At 38.0% G+C, this 24,203-nt stretch overlaps 1 protein-coding gene across 4 annotated transcripts in view; it reads right to left on the bottom strand.

Moving 5' to 3' along the window:
* Positions 1-24,203, bottom strand: part of VCAN (versican) — a 146,428-nt gene that overhangs the window by 64,318 nt on the left and 57,907 nt on the right. For all 4 annotated transcript variants that reach the window (XM_035014786.1, XM_035014783.1, XM_035014785.1 and 1 more), the window contains one exon: positions 5,826-6,119. In XM_035014786.1, coding sequence (XP_034870677.1) covers positions 5,826-6,119 — 294 coding nt within the window. The remainder of the gene's footprint in view (positions 1-5,825; positions 6,120-24,203) is intronic.

Genomic DNA, 24,203 nt, shown 5'->3' with positions numbered 1-24,203 from the left:
TCTTATAAGGGTCTTGGTTCCAGGCTTACTTTAGCATGAAACGCAAAAGTAAAACATGAGTAAAGTACCCACATGATATATTTTAGGTCTGTAATTACAAATCACTGGAAACAACTCTGAGCATCAGAAAGAATGGGCTCAGGCAATAAAAAGGAACATGTCATCATAAAATGCTACATTATAATGCCTCCAGATTTACAGAGAATGGCCTCTCCTTTTTAAAGAAATTTAAATTGAGTATAAAAGTGACAATGTTACAGACAAAATTCCCTTTCAACATAGGGAAAATGCAGCAACCTAGCATGCAAAGATTTTGTTTCTTACGAAAAAATCGGATTTTCAAAAACCAACAACTAGTCACCACTAAACTCAGAAGGAACTGTTCTAAGGAAACCTGTAGTCATTCTCTCGCCACATCCAGTATGACTTAAAACTAGCTGTACGGGGAATGCCTGTTCTCCCTGATGAGAGTTGTCACATCTGTAGTATCTGTAATATCTCTGTCTAACTCTCAATAATCCCAAAACAGGAGTCCTTGGAAAACTAAACTGGCTATCTTTGAACTCCATCTATTCTGTCAAAACTTAATGATATTAGGGCAGTGAAACTGCTGTGTATGATACAAGAATCATAAATATATGTCGTTATGTATTTGTCCAAACCCACAGAATGTCCAGCACAAAGGATGAACCTTTATGTACTATGAATTTTGATCATGGTATGTCCATGTGTGCTCATCAGTTGTAACAAATGTACCGCTTTGGTGGGCAATGCTGATAATGCGGGAGGCTGTGCATGAGAGGGGGCAGGCGTACACAGGAAATCTAACTGCTCTAAAACCTATAACTGCTCTAAAAACTAAAGCCTATCAAAATACTTTGAGGATAAAATGATGCGATTTTGTTGTAAATCAGACTTGAGTTGTAACAGGTTCTTTATTTTTGTCTGGGATGAGCTGTTATTGGCTGTGGTCATTCCCAGACCATTCTGAAGCCCAGATTCACTAATTTTAGAATGAAAACTTGGTGGCCATTTACATTATGGTAACATTTAAATATTCTCCAAAGTCTGTCACTATTTACCTATTACTATTTTATGCTGGAACAAAACTAAACAAAAAATAATTGGATTCTTCAAAAACATTAAATAATTTTTTTTCTCCTCATAAGAAAATCCTTTTCTATATTCACTTCCTGGAAGAAGATTTGGTCTATTTTGATTGACATGAACTTAAGGAGCCAAAGCATGGTTGATGATCTCTCTTTTAATTCAATTCTCTATCCTCTGAAATTCCATAACTATTACCTCATTTCATGGCCAAATATCATCTTCGTCTTCTAACAGCTTTCTTTGGGGAAATAGTAAAATGTACATACAGAGAAAGTTCCCATGGAAACATAACATAGTCACTTACACACTGCATATTAGAGAAAAAATAATCATATTATTGTTAAGAACAGCAAAATAGCTAATTTTGCTTTTTTCCTCTGAGTATTTCTGTGGCTGACGAAATTAACTTAAAAGGAGATGATATGGCATTAGGGCCAAACAGAAGTCCTGTGGATCAGGCTGTCCCATGTTCCAACCCAAGTTCTGGGCTAGCAACTTCTTACAATGCTATGAAAATACTTTTATAGTGTTATAAAAATAAAGGATTCAGATTTTAAAAACTAAATTGTACATCAATGCCCATTATTACTGTACCACTGGTGTTGCCTTCGTCTAGTCCTGGAGCATAGTAAAGTGACAGCACTGTGTCTAAGAGACTCTCCCTTACAAAGCCAGGATGTATGTGACTTTGTTTTCAAAAACAAGGGTTTTCGATAATTTTAGAGTTCTGTTTAAAAGTCTGCTTATAATTAAGTTAATTAATTCTACTATTTGGAATGGAAAACCTCAGACTTCCTTTGGGGCTGGGGGGCTTTTTCGTCAACTTAACAGCTGATTTCCGTCATAACTCAGAATATCTGATCATTGTTTCAACCATTCCAAAAAGAGGAAATAATTTTAAAAACCACAAATATCTCCAAAGAGATATCTTAAGAATAAATGTTACTATATTAATGGTGGCTATTACAAAGGTGAAAATGCAACTCCAAGTTATTCCCGAAGTGTCCTTCCAGAAGAATTCACATGGAGAAATTTCTGAATTGGAAACCTACCAGTGTCCCTTTAGCTTCATTATTAAGGAAGCCAACAGAAATCAGCATATTTCTTTTCCCACAAAAGTCCCATTCCAACCTTTGCAGCTGTCTGCCGCACAGATGTTTTGCATCACTGTACTTATGGTATTTTATGTCCTATGGACTCTCTTCTCTGTGCTTCTGTTATAAGACACGAGGCAGATTTTCCCAGTAAGATATAAAGATCCTATTTAGCAGCATGATAGTAGATTTAATGCACACCCATACTGCCTACATTATATGAAAGTGACTAATTTCAAATTAGTTCTTCTACATTAAAATGTTTTCCACATAAATAACTGTAAACATGAGAATTCACAAATAGAGTAGATATTCAATAAGTTGATTCGGACTTCATCGGTAAATAGAATAAAGGCTGGAACAATGGCATAAGAATTCAAACTCTTTTTAAAAAGTTTTACGAGTGATTGAATGCGAACAGATTGAAATTCAAAAAACAGAAAACATATTTAGAATGCCATTTAGGGAAGTATTAGTTTTGGTGCCTACAGTCAGATTATAGTTGAGGGGACAAAAAGGATCATAAGCACACCATAGGTTAGAAGGGCAGGCCGACTTTAAAAGTGAACAAATATGTAAGAAGTGTAGCAAATGAAGTGGTGGGAACTTATTTAGCCTTCTCTAAGCCACAATTCTAGTTCCTAGCTTAATCAAACAGAGGGATAGAAAAAAATGAGGGTTCAAAGCTAGATCCCATAGATGACCAGACACTTAGAAATTAAAATTTCAAAACAAGAAAATTAGGTCAGTTGAGGAAGATGCTGAGAGACAACTGAACAACTGTGTTCAATAATAGAAATGGCTGTTATTTAGAGTTTGGTCTCCAACTTAAAAAGGAAAAATGGGCTTAAAGTCCAATGCAATGAATTTAGATAATTAGAAAAACTATCTGACCAAATGGTAAAAGGATATGAGAATGGGTTTTCTAGGAAACATGTTCTATCTCCCTGTCTTGGAGATCATTAATAACAACATAACGTGAGAGATTATCATGAGTCTTGAGTGGCTTTGACTGACTTAAATTTGGGGATGTATGGGTGATTTTTCAAAGTCCTAACTCTCTATCACAGAACTTGCTTAACTCTGAGGTCAAAGAAATATCAAAAGTGCACAATTTAGTTTAATCATCACAGGAAAATACACAGGAAAATTTCATTTCACAAATGTACTAATTTCCTTGTTTTTCAAATCTACTTGACATGAATAGATTCTAATTATGCTTGTCATCAGCCATTGTTAATATTCTATTCAGTGACGGTAGAAGGAAAAGAGAATTAGAGCACAGTGAGGTTTGGTATTGTTCATTCACCAAGAGGTGGCTTTAAAAACCCCTTCTACATTTGGTAAAAAGCAAGCAAGAGAAATATGGTTAAATTTCTAAATTCCTCTACTTAACCAACCAGCGGTACATCTCTGAAATCGCTTTCGGAACTCTTGCTGAGGTCACAACTCATACACTTCACCCTAAGTATTTAGCCACCGCTCAACTGTGTGGGATAAGTGAGTAGCAGTCAAGTCATTTTGAGAATATTTTTAAAATTCGTTAAAATGTATACATTAAAAGAATCCTTGAAAAATGAATTAAGAAATTTGGGGAAGCTGTTGGCACTGTGTTTGATTTAAGAAAGATTTTTATGTTATGACTAAGCCTTCTAAATCTTTTAGATGCTGAATGCATTTTAAATATAATAGGCTTTAGGGAAGAAATAAACAAGACTCTAACCCTTAGATTAGATTTGGATTAGTTTAGATTACACTTTGGTTTGGAAAAAACTCAAAATTTGAACCATGATATTTGCAAGTTATATATTTCCAAGTTCTATCGATTCAGATGAATTAGAAAAAACTGGACCTAAACTTTCAAACTTTTCTCAGATTTTATATAGATTTTTAGTAGGTGGTTACTGTATTTGAAACTAAGTATCTTGTCATTTCATGCGTTCATGTGAATTCCTCATTTAAATAAATAATTTAAAACACATCAGGATGAATTCTCTGTGTCTACAGACAGCCTTCGGTTTAAGTTTTACCCTCAGGGAGAAAAAAAAAAGTGTTGTTTAAAAGTGCTCTCTTGCCAGTTTTATCAAGCACAAGAAAATCCAATTGAGCAAGGTAGTCCAGTTGGATAATTCCACTCCTTCCCTAATTAAACCTCCCTAACCCTGCCCCCCAACACCAATCTGATTTCAGTTCTTAATCATAGTCACTTAATGAAAAACTGATTTTAGAGCTTCAACTACTTGAAAGTCACTGTTAAAAGAATGTCTATCTTTCTACTTTTAGAGATAGGCTTTCCTCTTTATTGTTGTTTCTTTTCCTGAAAATAAGTAAGGAAGAACTTTTCTGCTGCTTCAGGGCCTAGGAACAAAAGTCAGTATTTTCAAGTGACTTTTTATGGCCAGCCTGTATTGCCCTGACACTCAACACATGGCTCTCACACTCGGAAAGCCGAGTCTGTAGGAGGAGATGTGGGCAGAGGCAGCTCAGCGGGGAGGCCACGGCGTGTGAGATCACGCCTCTCCACAGCGCTAATGGCTCTTCTACTCGGACACCCTAGCGGTGACTGTTTGGTTGATAAAGAATGTCTGTGCACTTCAGTTTAGAAACCAATTCCATAATATTTTCTATTCATTTCAGTTATGTATTACTAAAATAAGATATATTGGAAACTTAGTAAAACCCTTTACTCTATTTCAATATAACATGGCTCTACTTTGAACATACTCACCCCAAATGCTAGGAAATCTTTGTTTAGCTGTCACAACAATACAGACCCTTCAGTAAAAATCACAGTGAGACTCTGGATTACTCGCTTGTTTGATCAAGCATCCTACGAGCATGATACTCTATCATGTGACTACTACTGCTAAAATAATTTAAGGACATCTGAAAAATTTAAGCAATTATATCATGAATGTGGAGAGATGTCACTTAAGATCAATTTTAAATAGCAAACCTAACTGAGGATAGCCTACATTACACCTTTCAAAGAACATAGACTGTACTTCGATATGGTACTAGAGAATTAGTGATTAGAAGGCACATATTTCCATTACTTGAATTAAAATAAGATGAAAGGAGATACTTATTTATAGCATGGTTTCCTGTAGGGTATTAATTGAATGTTATGATTATCCATATCTGTTCCAAGTACTCACCTGCAATTACTGAAATTTGAATTCTCCGCCATTTCAAAGAAAGACATACCAAACAAAGACAAAATAAGCAGAATTCAAGGATTCACCTCAGCCACAGCTGGCCTCAACATTACAGCACCAACAATCTAATTACATTAAGGACTGCAATTAATGTTAAACAAAACAAAACAAAAACAAAGAATCAGAACTATGTTCTGTGGTTCTAGGTGCAATGGAGCATAGTTAAGACCTTAACTTGACATTTCCTCATCACCTCTAAAAAACATCTGTCAAACTTCCTGTTGTTTTAACCATATCGCTGCTGTTCCGTTTACTAGCTTTTGAAAGTCACTGAACTGCTTGCGTTCTGTGCATACACTGCAAGACATGGAATCCATTCCCACCACTAGGTGAACACCAAGGCATGTCTTCGAAGTATTTTTTTTTTAAATCTGTAATTTTTAAAAAGGTCTCAAACACTTACGTTTAAAGCAGTAGGCATCAAATCTGCTATCAGGGGGAGGGAAGCCTGTCTGGTTCTCAAAACGATACAGGGTTCTCACCCCAAGTAAACCACCTCCACACTGCGCCCTGGCCACAGTCACAGGGTGGCGAACGCTGGTGTCCGACAGCCACCCGTAATCGCACTGGTCAAAGCCATTCCTCCAAGCTGCGTGGAGCTCCCCCACTGTCGCCAGCCGGGCGTCCTGGTTTTCACACTCTTCTTCAGCTTCTTCAAAGGTAAATTTATCGGGAGCAGTGATATGGAACACATCACCTGAAATAAGGAGGGAAAACAACACGACAACAAACGTTAAGTTTTACTATTCATTCCTCTCCACTTTATGGGTGGGTGGGTGGAGGGAGCGGCTAGAAGGACATAATACTTTTTTCATGGCAAGGTAGCAGCTTCTGGTTCTTTTTCTTTCTTTCTTTCTTCTTTCTTTCTTTCTTTCTTTCTTTTTCTTTCTTTTTAAGATTTTATTTATTTATTTGACAGAGAGAAACACAGCGAGAGAGGGAACACAAGCAGGGGGAGTGGGAGAGGGAGAAGCAGGCTCCCCGCGGAGCAGGGAGCCCGATGCTGGGCTCGATCCCAGGACTCCAGGACCACGACCAGAGCTGAAGGCAGACACCTAACGACTGAGCCACCCAGGCGCCCAGCTTCTGGTTCTTTAAAGCAGTAAACAGCATGGCGACTCAATTTTGCCACTATTAGTGTGACACATACCAGAAAAGTTCATATACGTTAACTTTAATATCAAATGACTGCTTCTATGGCCCACGGGTAAACAGAAGCAACCATTTGATAATAAAGTTACAATCAATTCTTTAAAATGAACACACCTTCTCCATTGAGTCTTTCGATTATCATCTGGGAAACGAGTTTTCTTTTCCGTGAAAGAGCAGGCTGGAAAGGGAAACTATACTAAAATGTCACCCGGGTTATTTCACGTCGTTTCACCTGAAATCCAACAGTAGCTCTCGAACCCTCCTTCTCACCTATCACTACCATCAAAATGGATGAACTCCCATCAAATTAAACAACAAAACAAGAAAAACTCCAGGGTTTGAAGATGCAAAGGGACAGAAGCAAGATGGGTTCCATGGTTGTAACGTCATCCGGGGCTGAGAGTGCATGGAGGCCCCCTAACGTTCGCTCCCACTCCAACTGGCCCAAGAGACCAAGGTCCCCCTGGAGGAAGAGGCACGTTTTTGTTTGCTCCTCCCTCTGCCCAGCGTGCATACCTCTCACAATATGTCTGCCCAAAGGGGGCGCCCTTTTCCAGGTCTCACAAAGACATCATACGCGCTAGCGCTAGCCGGGGCTCTAGCTACGTTTGAGAGACTCTTCTATTTGCTTATTGATTAACAAAGGAAGGCTGAACGTTTACTTTGTTCATCGCCAGGCCCAATTAGCAGAGAATCTGTTCACAATAACTTAACATGTCACAATAAAATATTCTGGAAATGCTAGAATAAATGCTTTGTTGAATCGGTACGTGGGGAGCTAACGAAACAAGGGGCGTAAATAAATTCAATGCAAATTAAACGATGCTTCTCACATTAGAGCACAAGTGGCTCGAGGACAGAGGCAGGGTGAGAGAATACCTAAGCAAATACAGCAGGCAGGAGGGAGAGAAAATGAGGCAGGGGGAAGCGAAAATATTGATAGCCCATTACTGCAGCCGCGCATCCCGGCTGCATCTCACTGAGGCCGTCTCTGACTGTATGATTTATTAGACAAGGGGACTCCAGAGCTCTCACGATTCGGCTCTTCACCTGACTAAAGCCAGATGTAACAAGCGATTGTTTACAATGAATAGAGCCATTACTCTCTCTGAGTGTGCAATAGCTTCATAAAACAAGAAAAATTAATCGCGGGAAAAATGGCCAAATCACACACGTCAGCTTTGGTCACTATGAATCTAAAATAGGCCAAATCCCTATAAGAGCTATTTGAAGAGAGAGAAAAATGACTTCTACCTAACTGAAAAAAAGTAAGGGGGGTGGGGCGGTGGGAATCGCTTTTTGTCCTTAACTGTGTAGGTTGGCAAGGACAGTAACCTCAAATCCAAAATACACTGTAAGAACGTAAGTTCCAGCCGCATTCCTGCACCATCTCCCTCCCTAAGAAATTTTAAAAGCATAAGGGTCACAGTACCACTTACGGAGTAGATCTTCAATAATCCTTGCTAAGTGAATGGCATTTCAAGTTCTTGTTAAGAAACAAGGTGCTCTTTTTCTTCCGTCCTCCCCAAGCAGCACATTCAAAAAAGCTGACTGCAGCCGAGCTGTGGGGAGCTGCGGTCCAGAAGAGCTGATTCATCTCACCTGTGGATTTGGCTTAAAGCAACCTGGGGCAAGGCAGACAGAGAGACTGTGTGCTCCTGAGCAGCCTCATGCACTTCAAAGGAATGCAAGAGTGAGAGAGGGCAGCACGCCAAACCGTTTCCCTCCAAGGTAGAACACTTGCATTTGTTATTACAGCTGGAATATCCTTCTGTTGCCTTAGTTCCCTGTGATGTACTGCAATTTTGAGGCAAAATGACTGCTCCTTTATAGTAATAAGAGTGATCAGCCAATCAAAGCAGGCAGAGAAATAGAATTGAGAGAGTAGAAGTCTGCTATTCCAAACAGCAATGCCAGTCTGTATATGGGGGGAAATCAACTTCTCCAAATGTGGCCAGACCAAAGGGCCAGTGAAGAAGAATGACAGCAGGATTTCATGGGTAACTGGTTTCCCCTCTTTTAAACAGCAAACATATTTGGGGTGTTAGAGGAAAGAAAGGTTTCAGAAGATGCTGGTAGGTTAAAAAGAGAATTCCCTTATTATTATTAAGTCAATAAAGATCTACTTATAGAATTTTTATATAGAAACTCTTGTTAAGTCTGACTATATTGCAGTCAATTATTTAATTCATTTGTTTGGAAGATATAATTTCCATCCATCTATCCAATACCCATAAAATAATCATTTTACTTATTTGATTAAATTCTATTATCCACAAGGCCACCTATTTTCCTTTATATGTAGGAACTTTTCAAACACTGAAAATAAAATTAAAAAAAAAAAAAACAAACATTGAAAAAGATAGCACCATTGGGTTTCATTCAACTCAGATTTAAAAAAAAAAAGATTTAATTGGCATTGAGTCAAACATCCAAACTTTGCCCATCCTATGTATCAACCTCAAAATATTAAGGCCAGGACATCTTATACTTTTCTAAAATATGCCAGAATATCCTAGCATGCATTTTATACTGAAACCCAAACCAGAAAATAGAAAAGGTAAGTCAATAGGTAATGCACAGCAGTAATTGAACTAATTTGTATTACTAAGTGTCTTGGATTCCTAAGACATCTATGACCTCCTGTTTTGTTTTTATTCATTAGATGCCTGGTTTTAATTAGATAATCCTTTGACATTATATATCTTTTATCTAACATAATACAAACATAGGTGACCTATTGTTTAAATCAGAATTAACCTATTAAAAGCTTATTGTTGAAGATGTGGATCAGAAAGACTGTTAATTTATGGTCCAAGTTCAAAGAACATAATTCCCAAAAATGTCTTCTACAGAAAACTGGTGATCCTTTAGATGCGAGTAGGTATTCTATAGAAAAGAGGTTCCACGGACAACTGCATTTGGAAAACAAATGCAAGTGATCTGACAGGTTTCTGCAAGACTTCTCAGAGCATTTAATATTATAGCTTATTTATTGAGAGTTCCCACAGGAAGTTAAAATTTGTAAGCCATCTGACCAGAGAAGCCTCCTTTACTCATAGAATACTAATTAATAGTCCATGGACCTGTTTCGTGGAATCATTTTCCAAACTCAATGAATCCATAGCAAGTATAATTTGCTATTAAGTTTCTGGTTGCCTACGTGTCAACCTACTTAAGATAGAAGCAAAGTGGACCAGGTAAGCAAACAGCATTAAGCAGGAGCCAAAAAGCTAGAGTACAAAGCAAAGGGTATATGAAGTCCATTGCCTCCTAGGGTTGCATCAAAGCCTGCCAGTGAGCACAGGGGACGGGGAAGAGGCAGGGACCTCGATGAAGCATCTAAGATGGTATTTAATGAACATGGAGGTTCATTTCTTAAAAGAAGATCTTTCTGAGAAAAGTAAGCCAAGGAATAGCAGATAAAAGCAGGCTTTCTCCTCAATAATAAGTGGTAGGCACAAAGCTTTCCCACAGAAAAAAAAGCATATCGATACCACAGGAAAAAAAATGCAGATTTTAAGCTAAACACTGACCACTTTACAATGATAAAGCAGTCAAGATGTTAAGATTTTCAATGTTTCCAGTGATCTACTCTCAGTTTTTAAATCCATAATCAGGAATTATTTACAGGTCAGATTATATGTTCTAAACTATAATGCAGCAGAATGAAATGAGACAGATACTAAGTCTGGGCCAGTAACAATAATGTAACTCCAGCCTTGGTCCAAAAATGAATGATCATAACAGGATGCATCAAGACATAAAGTCTGAAGTTCAGAGTCAAGGGCACATCAGGCACCAAAGAATCAAGAGAAAGAGAAAGCAAACCTGGGAAATCAAGCAAAGCAACTCAGTGCATTAGCTTAGTTTCTTTCTCTACAACACAACTTAATTGGTCAGGTTGTATAAGTTCCTGCCCCAAAGGTATCTTAAAGGCACCTTTTTGCCTCTGATGTAGGTAATAAAAGTTCCTTCTGAATCATAGTACTGCGTTAGAGAGGGAGAGAAAGCAAAACCTTTTGTGAGATAAAATGCCCGTTTTATTAGCACAGGACAAGGCTGTGTTCTCTTTCTACCACTGAATACTTGTAACTGAGCCATTTAATGTACTTTAGATTTACTGGATAGTTGCCTTCCTGGATGGTAGACATTACTTTTACAAGTTGACAATGAGTCTGCTAAGTTCCAGAAGAAGCCTCTTCAAGGTAGCTACATCTATAAGACACTTATCATCAAATTGGTAACTAGAGTAAAGATTTGGAACATGTTTGTAAATGTTATCTACCTATGAGAGAATACTTAATTTTTCTCTAAAGAGAACAAATAAAATGTCAGGAAAGAAATATACAAAATGTTTTACATATAATTACTTAACATAAAAGGTCAAGTTAATTTAAGTTAGCATAAGTAAGAATTCATTGAGGTGTATACATATATGCTCACATTAGTACACACATGAGATATAATAATGCTGAACAGAGGATTGCAGATATAGGATAATTTGCATACTTATCTGAAAAACATATATGTGGTATCTTAATGCATATTTTTCCAAAATCTCAAATTAAATGTTATTGGTTTGAATTATTCCTGTTATTTCAACTTTCTAGGGATATCCTAGAAGAAACTGGAAGACACCGCTGGTGAGACTTTAATATCTGGTGACATTCCACAAATTAAATTTACTTTAATCAAGGGAATTAACATCATCAGAAATATTAAGGAAAAAAATACTTTTGTTTGACAACTAACTGCTACAAGACTCCCTGGAAATTGGACCATGCGTGTTCTTTTTTCCACACTTCTGATTGCTAAATGGGAAAGTGGCTTCTTGGCAGACTAAAAAATGACACATACTGAAATGGCAAACAATGATGAAAATAAATCAAACATTAAAAATGACCTGCACTGTTCAAAAGCTAGAATTTATACCCAGGAGTAACTCAGAACAACTATTTAAGAGTCCGGTTCTAGAGCAAAGCGAGGATAAGATCTTTCTTTCCTGCAGACAATTCCCTGTAAATACCAAGGAGAAAAGGGGAATTGGCAGGGGCAGGACATACATAATTACTCCATTCTCTCCTGGATTCAGTGGACAGGTAGCCAAAGCCAAAATTCCATCACAGTTTTCTGGGCTGGGTATATTTGCTGGGTAGTGTGATAAATGTTTATTGTTTGTTTCTGCTTATTTGTGCTCATAACCCTTCTATCATGAACTGTCCAGTCTGAAAATAAGTTCTTATAAGCTAATCATGATTCCCTTTATCCATCTGAAAAAAGAACTCTGATTTTTTTTTCACTTTAAGGAAGTTCAGGATTTAAAAATGTTACCACATTGCCTTGCTATTTAAGTTATAATAAGTAATAAATATATGTAAAAGTAGCTACAGTGTGTAAGCAGGAAGTAGTCATGTGACATGAGCTTCTAAATGCCGATATAATAAAACCATTTATGGCAAATATCCTGATGATAAAAGCAATTCAGCATAATTATTATTAGCTTTGAAGTTTTGGACTTTTAAGTTTCAAAGGATGTTTATTTTTTCTTTTCTTTCTCTCCCTTTCTCTCTCTCTCTCGCCCTCTCTCACTCTTGCTCTTTTTTGTGTCTACGTACACACGATCAAAGCATTGAAGACTAATGCTCATTATACTCTGGATCACAGTATCCATCAGCTGTACATGTTTGATTAACAGCTAACATACACTGCTATATAATCTTTTGAGGGCTAACATTTGAAGATAATTCAAAAGCATGTCAGTTCCCCTAAGATTTGGTCCTTCAACCTGCACAGAGACCACCCTTCTGTTCACAGTGACAAGAAAACCTCAGGGGCTGCCAACCTATCTTCATTCCATCTCGAGTGCAAGCCTGGCATTATTCCCAATTTAGGGGTAATGAGACTGGAAGGACAGATCAGCACCTTTCAGATTTTTCACTTGTCTTAGGCTGAAGGAGAAGCATGATGTGGCTTAGAGCACAGACAGAATTTTGAATTTTTAACTTCCAATTAATTACTAAAGAATTGTCATCAGTTGGCTCTTAGAGTCAGTTAAAATGCTCTAAGTCAGATAAGGAAAGGAATCCATGTATTTGTCAATGTGTTATTATACAAGATCTCATGTATGTCGATTTGAAGAGCTTAAAGAGATAGGAAACCGCACTAAAATTTAAAATTTAAACGTATTTTTATGGTTTTTCAGGATGTCATATCTCCTTCTTTCCCACTGACAAAGCAGTAAGATTTTAATTAGAGTGAGAAAGAAATTCTAAAATATTTCTGGGTGTCTGAGTCTTCAAAATATCTAAGAGATTGAACATGTTATTTGATTTGACAGGCACGGTATGGCTATGGGTCAACACAGGACAATCAGCCTAGTTTGGCTTTTTTTTTTTCTTTTTACTTTTCACAGCTGAAAGGTAAATGGCCACTATATTTCCTAAGAAGCTCTTTCAGTTCAGAATTCCAAAAGATCTTGACATCAAAATCTTAGAGCAAATGTCACATGCTTCAAGGGATGTATATCATGACAAGTCTACTATTATGGTAAGATTATAAATGCAAGGGTATATATAGAGAAAATCTAAGCATGCCATTAAAGAGCTATTAGAACTAATAAACAAGTTTGGCAGAGTTGCAGGATACAAGATACAAGACCAATATATAAAAATCAATTGCATTTCCATATACTTCCCACAAACAATCAGAAAAAGAAATAAAGAAAACTCCATTTGCATCAAAAAAGAACAAAATATTTAGGATGAAATTTGACAAAAGTACTGTAAAACTTATACTCTAAAAGCTATAAAACACTGATGAAAGAAATTAAAGAAGGTCTTAAGAATTGGAAAAATGTCCCATATTCATGGATCTGAAGATTTAATATGGTTAAGATGGCAATATGCCACAAATTGATCTAAAGATTCAATGCAACCCCTATCAGACTCCCAGCTGGCCTCTTTGTAGAAATCGACAAGCTGATCTTAAAATTCATATGAGAACTCAAGGGCCCAGAATAACTAAAATAATTTTGAAAAAGAACACAGTTAGAGGTCTCATACATTCCAATTTCAAAATTTACTACAAAGCAACAGTATTTAAGACAATGTGGGACTAACATAAGTAGAGACATATAGATCAATGGAATAGAATGGAAAGTCCAGAAACAAACCCATATATCTATGAACAGTTGATTTTCAAAAAGATGCCAAGGCCATTAAATGGGAGAAAGAATAGTCTTTTCAATAAGTGGTGCAGGGACAACTGGATGTCTATACATACAAAAGAATGAATCTGGACTCTTAACTCATACCACATACAAAAATTAACTCAAAATCAATCAAAAGAAAAGTAAAACTTAAAACTTATAAAACTTATAGAAGAAAACACAGAAGCAAGTCTTCATGACTGGGGATTTGGCAGTGTTTTCTTAGATATGACACCACAAGCACAAACAACCAAAGAACAGAGATAAATTGGACTTCATTAAAATTCAAAAATTTTGTGTGTCAAAGGACCCTACTGAGAAAGTAAAAAAGACAACTCATGGAATTGGGGAAAAAAATGTGCAAATCTTCCAAAAAGACACTTTAATCTAGAGTATATAAAGAGCTCCTGCAACTAAATAACAAAAAGACACCCCAGTTAAAAATGGGTAAAGGTAAAAAAACAAAACAAAACAAAAATGGGTAAAGGTTCTGAATAGACATTTCTTTTTTTTTTACTTTTAAGATTTTATTTATTGGGGCGCCTGGGTGGCTCAGTCGTTAAGTGTCTGCCTTCGGCTCAGGTCAGGATCCCAGAGTCCTGGGATCGAGTCCTGCATCGGGCTCCCTGCTCCGTGAGGAGCCTGCTTCTCCCTCTCCCACTCCCCCTGCTTGTGTTCCCTCTCTCGCTGTGTCTCTCTCTGTCAAATAAATAAAATCTTTAAAAAAAAGATTTTATTTATTTACTTGACAGAGAGATAGAGAGAGAGCACAGGTAGGCAGAGCTGCAAGCAGAGGGAGAGGGAGAAGTAGGCTCTCCGCTGAGCAGGGAGCCCGATGTGGGGCTCGATCCCAGTACCCTGGGACCATGACCTGAGCCAAAGGCAGATGCTTAACAGACTGAGCCACCCAGGTGCCCCTAGACATTTCTTTTTTTCTTTTAATTGAGGTTTAATTGACATAAATTATATTCATTTCATGTGTACAACATAATGATTCAATATTTGTATATATTGCAAAATGATCACCACAATAAGTCTTGTTAACATCCATCACTATACATAATTACTAATATTTTTTCTTGTGATGAGAACTTTTAATATTTACTCTCTTAGCAACATTCATATATGCAATATAAATTATTAACTATGGTTTCCATGCTATATGTTACATCCCCATGACTTACTCATTTTATAACTCGACTGAATAGACATTTCTCCAAGAAAATATACAAATGGCCAATAAGCACATGAAAAGTTCCTTAACATCACTAGCCATAAGAGAAATAAAAATTAAAACCACAATGAAATATTTTTGGCTGTAATCAAAATCTCGGATAAAAACAAGTGTTGGCAAGGATGTGAAAGAACCAGGACCCTAATATAGTGCTGGTGAGAATTTAAAATGGTGTGGCCACACTGGAAAACAGGCAAGCAGTTCTTCAAAAAGTTAAAAATGGAGTTACCATTTAACCCAGCAATTCTAATCATTACAACACAATGAGTAAACAAATCATTACTCAAATAAGAATGAAGATATTCTTATGCGAGAAATCAGAAATTTGGGGGAGTCTGGAGAGCACTTTATCTCTTCTTGGCTGGGAGGACTGTCTGTTCTCCTCTGGGGAATCTGCAGCCACAAAAGTTTACCACTGGGAAATAGGAAAAAGGGCATATCCCATTATTTAACCTTTCCTTATGGCAAAAAGCAGGATTAAAAAAAGAAATTCTTGACAAGGTTCTCATGAGGATTAAGTTAAACAATAATACAACCAAATAATAAATAGTTTCCTTCCTTACCTTATCTGTGGAGCTACTTCACGGTCAATCTATGGAAATCATTATACTGAATGAGGATATCATTTTCCAGAGGGGCTGCCAGGGTGCCATGCCTGCTTGCTTTCCTCACTGACTCTTAGCTACACTCTTCAAAACTCCCAAGGTCAGTTTCAGGTCCCTAGCAAGACATGTTAATTTCCAAAGCTTATGTAAGAAGCCACAGCTGCAGCTATGATCTATGGTTCTACGAGTTCTACAGAGAATAAATGAAAAGTTTTCAGCATCTTCTAGCACCAAACCAAAGTGAATGGAAGTGAGGAGTTTCTGTAATCCAGAATCAATATTTGAATCATTTGCTGACCCATAGTAAGTAGGAAACTCTTCTAGCTGACACAGAACATTTTAACGGAATAAGACCAGTATCACTAATTCTTAGATAACTCCCGCTGGTGAAGTATTTTGTAGATTATATGTTGTAAATCCCATTAAAATTAAAAGTCAATATGGGGAGGAGCAAGATGGCAGAGGAGTAGGAGACCTAAATTTCGTCTGGTCCCAGGAATTAAGCTAGATAAGGATCAAACCATTCTGAACAACTATGAACTCAACAGGAGATTGAAGAAAGGAATAGCAGCAACTCTCTGAAGAGACAAGCGACTACTTTCTGGAAGGTATGCGGAGAAGTGAATCGGAGGCGATATTCAGGAAGATAGACGACGGGGGAGGGGGCCTCCGTCGGCCACTTCTGCCAAGTGACAGAGCAGCGGAGCACAAAATCAGAATTTTTATAAGTCGGCTCCACTGAGGGACGTCGCTCCAGCAGCTAAGCGGGGCGTGGAACCCTCGTGGGACAGTGTGGTCTCAGGACCGACGGGGTCACAGAGAGACCGGGGGTGCCTGAGTGCAGCAGAGCTCCCAGGTATTGGAGTGGGGAAGCCAGCTGCAGAGACAGAGAGGAGGAGCGGGCTCTCAGCTCGGGGTTGCCATAAACCGTGATCCGGGGCACAGTCGGGCCACTGCTCCTCCAGCAGAGACCCAACAAGTGGCAGATCCGGGGAGACTCACCTTCCACTCCTGGGAGGAGTGGCGCTGGAGCTCACCACAGGGATCTGCTAGGTTTGGAGACTCCACACGGGGTCGGGTGCCAGAGATAGAAACACTCGGTCACAGGCCAGGGGAGCACGGAGTGCGGCCAGAGACCAGGGAGACGGGAGTGATTGCTTTTCTCTGGGGCACACTGAGAAGTCAGGCCCCGAGTTCTCAGCTCCTCCGGAGCAGAGACTGGGAGGCCACCATTTTCACTCTTGGCCTCCAAAGCTGTACGGAAAGCTTGCAGGGAAAAAACGCTCCCAAGAGCAAACCCGAGCAGATTACTTAGCCAGACCCCGGCAAGGGCGGGGCAATTCCGCCTCCGGCAAAGACATTTGGGAACCACAGCAACAGGCCCCTCCCCCAGAAGATCAGCAAGAACAGCCAGCCAAGACCAAGTTTACCGATCAATGAGAACAGCTGAACGGCAGAACTCCAGCGCTAGGGGAATACTGCACATAGAATTCATGACTTTTTTACCATGATTCTTTACTCTTTCAAAGTTAATTTTTTTAATCTTTTTTTTTTAATTTTTCTTTTTCCCTTTTTCAACCAACATCTTATCAATCACTTTTTAAAAAATCTTTTTTATTTTTCATTTTTAGAGTCATATTCTATCCCTTCATTGTAGTTAACCTTATTTTTGATATATATATGTTGTTCTCTCTTTAAAATTTTGGGATACAGTTTCTTCTAACAGACCAAAAGATACCCTAAATCTCTAGTGTATGGCTTTGTTCCAGTCTCCTGCCTGATCACATTCTCTCCCTTTTTTTAAATTCCTCTTCTTTCTTTTTTCAACCAACTTCTTATCTGATCAATTCCTTTCGAAAAATCTTTTATAATTTTCATCTTTACAGTCATATTCCATCCCTTCATCTTATTTACCCTTATTTTTATACATATATAAGTTTTTCTTTCTTTAAAAATTTTGGGAGGCAGTTTCTTCTAACAGACCCAAATACACCCAAAATCTAGTGTGTGGCACTGATCTATGCACCAGCCTGATCATATTTGATCATATTCTTTTTTTTTAAACTTTTTCTTTTTTTTTCTTTTTTCATTCTTTCCCTTTCTTTTCCCCCTGTTTCAGGTCTCTTCTGATTTGTTTAGTGTATATTTTTCTGGGGTCATTGTTACCCTGTTAGCATTTTGTTCTCTCATTCATCTGTTCTCGTCTGGACATAATGACAAGATGGAAAAAATCACCTCAAAAAAAAAAGAACAAGAGGCAGTACCGACTGCCAGGGACCTAATCAATACAGATGTCGGAATTAGAGTTCAGAATGACTATTTTAAAGATACTAGCTGGGCTTGAAAAAAGCATGGAAGATTTTAGAGAAACCCTTTCTGGAGAAATAAAAGAACTAAAATCTAACCAAGTCAAAATCAAAAAGGCTATTAATGAGGGCAATCAAAAAAGGAGGCTCTAACTGCTAGGATAAATGAGGCAGAAGAGAGAATTGGTGCTATAGAAGATCAAATGATGGAAAATAAAGAAGCTGAGAAAAAGAGAGATAAACAACTGGATCACGAGGGCAGAATTCGAGAGATAAGTGATACCACAAGATGAAACAATATTAGAATAATTGGGATCTCAGAAGAAGAAGAAAGACAGAGAGGGGCAGAAAGTATATCAGAGCAAATTATAGCAAAGAACTTCCCTAATCTGGGGAAGGAAACAGGCATCAAAATCCAGGAGGCACAGAGAACCCCCTCAAAATCAATAAAAATAGGTCAACACCCAACATCTAAACTTATGAGTAAAGTAAGTAAAACTTACTTTACTACAGAGAGACCGGGGGTGCCTGAGTGCAGCAGAGTAGTAAAGTAAAGTAGTAGTAAAAGTAGTAAAGTAAAGTCTGTAGTAAAGTAAAACTTATGAGACTCAGAGACAAAGAGAAAATCCTGAAAGCAGCTCGGGACAAGAGATCTGTACCCTATAACGGTAGAAACATTAGACTGGCAACAGACCTATCCACAGAGACCTGGCAGGCCAGAAAGGACTGGCATGATATATTCAGAGTACTAAATGAGAAAAATATGCAGCCAAGAATACTATATCCAGCTAGGCTGTCATTGAAAATAGAAGGAGAGATAAAAAGCTTCCAGGACAAAAAAAACTAAAGGAATTTGAAAACATGAAACTAGCCCTACAAGAAATATTGAAAGGGGTCGTCCTCTAAGCAAAGAGAGAGCCTAAAAGTAACACAGACCAGAAAGGAACACAGACAATATATAGTAACAGTCAACTTACAGGTAATACAATGGCACTAAATTCTTATCTTTCAATAGTTACCCAAATGTAAATGGGCTAAATGCCCCAATCAAAAGACACAGGCTATCGGATTGGATAAAAAAGCAAGACCCATCAATATGCTGTCTGTAAGAGATTCATTTTAGACCCAAAGACACCACCAGATTGAAAGTGAGGGGGTGGAAAACCATTTGCCATGCTAATGGAGACCAAAAGAAAGCTGGGGTGGCAATCCTTATATCAGACAAATTAGATTTTAAACCAAAGACTATAATAAGAGATGAGGAAGGACACATATCATACTTAAAGGGTCTATCCAACAAGAAGATCTAACAATTGTAAATATTTATGCCCTTAACATGGGAGCAGCCAATTATATAAGCCAATTAATAACAAAAGTAAAGAAACACATCGACAACAATACAAAAATAGTGGGGGACTTTAACACCCCCCTCACTGAAATGGACAGATTATCTAAGCAAAAGATCACCAAGGAAATAAAGACTTTAAATGACACACTGGACCAAATGGACTTCACAGATATATTCAGAACATCCCATCCCAAAGCAACAGAATACACATTCTTCTTTAGGGCCCGTGGAACATTCTCCAGAATAGGTCACATCCTAGGTCACAAATCAGGTCTCAACTGGTACCAAAAGACTGGGATCATTCCCTACATATTTTCAGACAACAACGCTTTGAAACTAGAACTCAATCACAAGAGGAAAGTCAGAAAGAACTCAAATACATGGAGGCTAAAGAGCATCCTACTAAAGAATGAATGGGTCAACCAAGAAATTGAAGAAGAATTAACAAAATTCATGGAAACAAATGAAAATGAAAACACAACTGTTCAAAATCTTTGGGATGCAGCAAAGGCGCTCCTAAGAGGAAAGTATATAGCAATACAAGCCTTTCTCAAGAAACAAGAAAGGTCTCAAATACACAACCTAACCCTACACCTAAAGGAGCTGGAGAAAGAACAGTAAATAAAGCCTAAACCCAGCAGGAGAAGAGAAATAATAAAGATCAGAACTGAAATCAATGAAATAGAAACCAAAAGAACAGTAGAACAGATCAATGAAACTAGGAGCTGGTTCTTTGAAAGAATTAATAAGATTGATAAACCCCTGGCCAGACTTAACAAAAAGAAAAGAGAAAGGAGCCAAATAAATAAAATCATGAATGAAAGAGGAGAGATCACAACCAACACCAAAGAAATACAATTACAAGAACATATTATGAGCAACTATATGCCAGCAAATTAGATGATCTGGAAGAAATGGATGCATTCCTAGAGATGTATCAACTATCAAAACTGACCAGGAAAATAGAAAACCTGAACAGACCTATAACCACTAAGGAAATTGAAGCAGTCATCAAAAATCTCTCAACAAACAAAAGCCCAGGGCCAGATCGCTTCCCAGGGGAATTCTACCAAACATTTCAAGAAGAATTAATACCTATTCTTCTGAAACTGTTCCAAAAAATAGAAATGGAAGGAAAACTTCCAAACTCGTTTTATGAGGCCACCATTACCTTGATCCCAAAACTAGACAAAGACCCCATCAAAAAGGAGAATTACAGACCAATATCCTTGATGAACATGGATGCAAAAATTCTCAACAAAATAGGATCTCACCCAGCCAATAGGATCCAACAGTACATTAAAAGGATTATTCACCACAACCAAGTGGGATTTATCCCTGGGCTGCAAGGTTGGTTCAACATCTGCAAATCAATCAGTGTGATACAATACCTTAATAAAAGAAAGAACAAGAACCATATGATCCTCTCAACAGATGCAGAAAAAGCATTTGACAAAGTACAGCATCCTTTCTTGATCAAAACTCTTCAGAGTATAGGGATAGAGGGTACATACCTCAATATCATAAAAGCCATCTATGAAAAACCCACAGCGAATATCATTCTCAATGGGGAAAAACTGAGAGCTTTCCCCCTAAGGTCAGGAACACGGCAGGGATGTCCACTATCACCACTGCTATTCAACATAGTATTAGAAGTCCTAGCCACAGCAATCAGACAACAAAAAGAAATAAAAGGCATCTGAATCAGCAAAGAAGAAGTCAAACTCTCACTCTTTGCAGATGATATGCTACTTTATGTGGAAAACCCCAAAGACTCCACCCCAAAACTGCTAGAACTCATACAGGAATTCAGTAAAGTGGCAGGATATAAAATCAATGCACAGAAATCAGTGGCATTTCTATACACCAACAACAAGACAGAAGAAAGAGAAATTAAGGAGTCGATCTCATTTACAATTGCACCCAAAACCGTAAGATACCTAGGAATAAATCTAACCAAAGAGGCAAAGAATCTGTACTCAGAAAACTATAAAATACTCATGAAAGAAATTGAGGAAGACACAAAGAAATGGAAAAATGTTCCATGCTCATGGATTAGAAGAACAAATATTGTGAAGATGTCAATGCTACCTAGAGCAATCTACACATTTAATGCAATCCTTATCAAAATACCATCAACTTTTTTCAAAGAAATGGAACAAATAATCCTACAATTTGTATGGAACCAGAAAAGACCCCGAATAGCCAGGGGAATGTTGAAAAAGAAAAGCAAAGCTGGCAGCATCATAATTCCGAACTTCAAGCTCTATTACAAAGCTGTAATCATCAAGACAGTATGGTACTGGCACAAAAACAGACACAAAGATCAATGGAACAGAATAGAGAGCCCAGAAATGGACCCTCCACTCTATGGTCAACTCATCTTCAACAAAGCAGGAAAGAATGTCCAATGGAAAAAAGATAGTCTCTTCAACAAATGGTGTTGGGAAAATTGGACAGCCACATGCAGAAGAATGAAACTGGACCATTTCCTGACACCACACACAAAAATAAACTTCAAATGGTTGGAAGACCTCAATGTGAGACAGGAGTCCATCAAAATCCTAAAGGAGAACACAGGCAGCAACCTCTTTGACCTCAGCCGCAGCAGCTTCTTCCTAGAAACATGGCCAAAGGCAAGGGAAGCAAGGGCAAAAATGAACTATTGGGACTTCATCAAGATAAAACGCTTTTGCACAGCAAAGGAAACAGTCAACAAAACCAAAAGACAACCGACAGAATGGGAGAAGATATTTGCAAATCACACATCAGATAAAGGGCTATTATCCAAAATCTTTAAAGAATTTACCAAACTCAACACCCAAAGTACAAATGATCCAATCAGGAAATGGGCAGAAGACATCAACAGACATTTTTTCCAAAGAAGACATCCAAATGGCCAACATACACATGAAAAAGTGCTCAACATCACTCGGAATCAGGGAAATCCAAATCAAAATCTCAATGAGATACCACCTCACCCCAGTCAGAATGGCTAAAATTAACAAGCCAGGAAATGACATATGTTGGCAGGGATGTGGAGAAAGGGGAACCCTCCTACACTGTTGGTGGGAATGCAAGCTGGTGCAGCCACTCTGGAAAACAGTATGGAGGTTCCTCAAAAATTGAAAATAGAGCTACCTACGACCCAGCAATTGCACTACTGGGTATGTACCCCAAAGATACAAATGTAGGGATCCAAAGGGGTACGTGCACCCTGATGTTTATAGCAGCAATGTCCACAATAGCCAAACTATGGAAAGAGCCAAGATGTCCATCGAGAGATGAATGGATAAAGCAGACGTGGTATATATATATATATACACACACACACACACACACACACACACACACACAATGGAATATTATGCAGCCATCAAAAGGAATGAAACCTTGCCATTTGCAACGACGTGGATGGAACTGGAGGGTATTATGCTGAGCGAAATAAGTCAATCAGAGAAAGATATGTATCATATGATCTCACTGACAGGAGGAATTCTTAATCTCAGGAAACAAACTGAGGGTTGCTGGAGTGGTGGAGGGTGGGAGGGATGGGGTGGCTGGGTGATAGACATTGTGGAGGGTATGTGCTATGGTGAGCGCTGTGAATTGTGTAAGACTGTTGAATCACAGACCTGTACCTCTGAAACTAATGCATTATATGTTAAAAAAAAAGAGGATAGTAGGAAGGGAAAAATGAAGGGGGGGAATTCGGAGGGGGAGACAAACCATGAGAAACTATGGACTCTGAGAAACAAACTGAGGGTTCTAGAGGGGAGGAGGGTGGGTTGGCCTGGTGATGGGTATTAAGGAGGGCACGTACTGAATGGAGCACCGGTTGTTATACACAAACAATGAATCATGGAACACTACATCAAAAACTAATGATGTAATGTATGGTGATTAACATAACATAATAAAATAAAAGAAAGAAAGAAACAAAATTAAAAGTCAATCTGAGAATCTATCGCAGGAAATCACACAATTTCCAGATTTGATATCTGATTTCTATCCAATCAAAGCCTCCAAAAAAGCCTGAACCTTTAAGCCCTGCTTAAATTCTGTTTAAGGACATTCGGGCCTTCACCTAAATTTTTAGCTTTGCATATCTAAAGGGGATCATATCATAACAAAAAGGAAAGGTTATTTTTTGGTTTTAGGCCAGACACAAGGATGTCATAGAAGTATTACACAGTTATGAAGGTGATAGAACTATCTTTGATTTTGACATGTGGAAGCAGTATAAAAATTAAGTGCTAAATTGTGAATAGGGACAAAGGAACCAATCCCAGAGGGGATGACTGGCTAGGATGGCAAGAAAGGGAAAAATTACTGTGAGAAGCTGGAAAAGAGAAAATGTATCACTAGGAAGGAATTCTTTCTAAGAGACACCATGGAGAAGAGTGAGAGGAGCAATTCAAAGAGAAAAATTAGTATCATGGTGATCAAGTAAAGATGAGAAAAAATAGATTCTTAGTAAATTTGGTGAACAAAGTGAAGCATTTTTTTCAAATATTATAGAAATGGAAGGGTAGTAGTAATTGTATTCCAAAAGAGACAAAGTCTGAAAAAAATAATGCATTTACCACCAAGTATTTCTTGAGTAACTATTATGTTCGTATTAATGGAATAGGTCCTTCATTGAGATTGAGAGAGGTAGAGAAGATGTTTATGGCCTTATCTCTACAGGCAGTTACAGAAGTTTTGCAAAACAAAACTAACAGATCACATTTTGTATTTGGTGACTATATAGCAACTAAAGGACAATTAAACACCAAACATGTGGAAGAGGGAGTTCAGACTACGGAAATCATGTGATCTGGAAGAGCCAAAGATGGGCTCTTGGAAGCAGTAAGTTTTCAGGTACAGGGAAGAGCAGAGTGTTGGAAAGCTGAGGGGTGTATGTTCTCTGAGAGGACCAAAGCA

This window comes from Mirounga leonina, unplaced genomic scaffold (genome assembly GCF_011800145.1).
Source record: "Mirounga leonina isolate KUSES-001 unplaced genomic scaffold, KU_Mleo_1.0 Mir_168, whole genome shotgun sequence".
Lineage (NCBI taxonomy): Eukaryota > Metazoa > Chordata > Mammalia > Carnivora > Phocidae > Mirounga > Mirounga leonina.
Note: the sequence above shows the minus strand (reverse complement) of the source record. Positions and strands in the feature narration are given on the sequence as shown.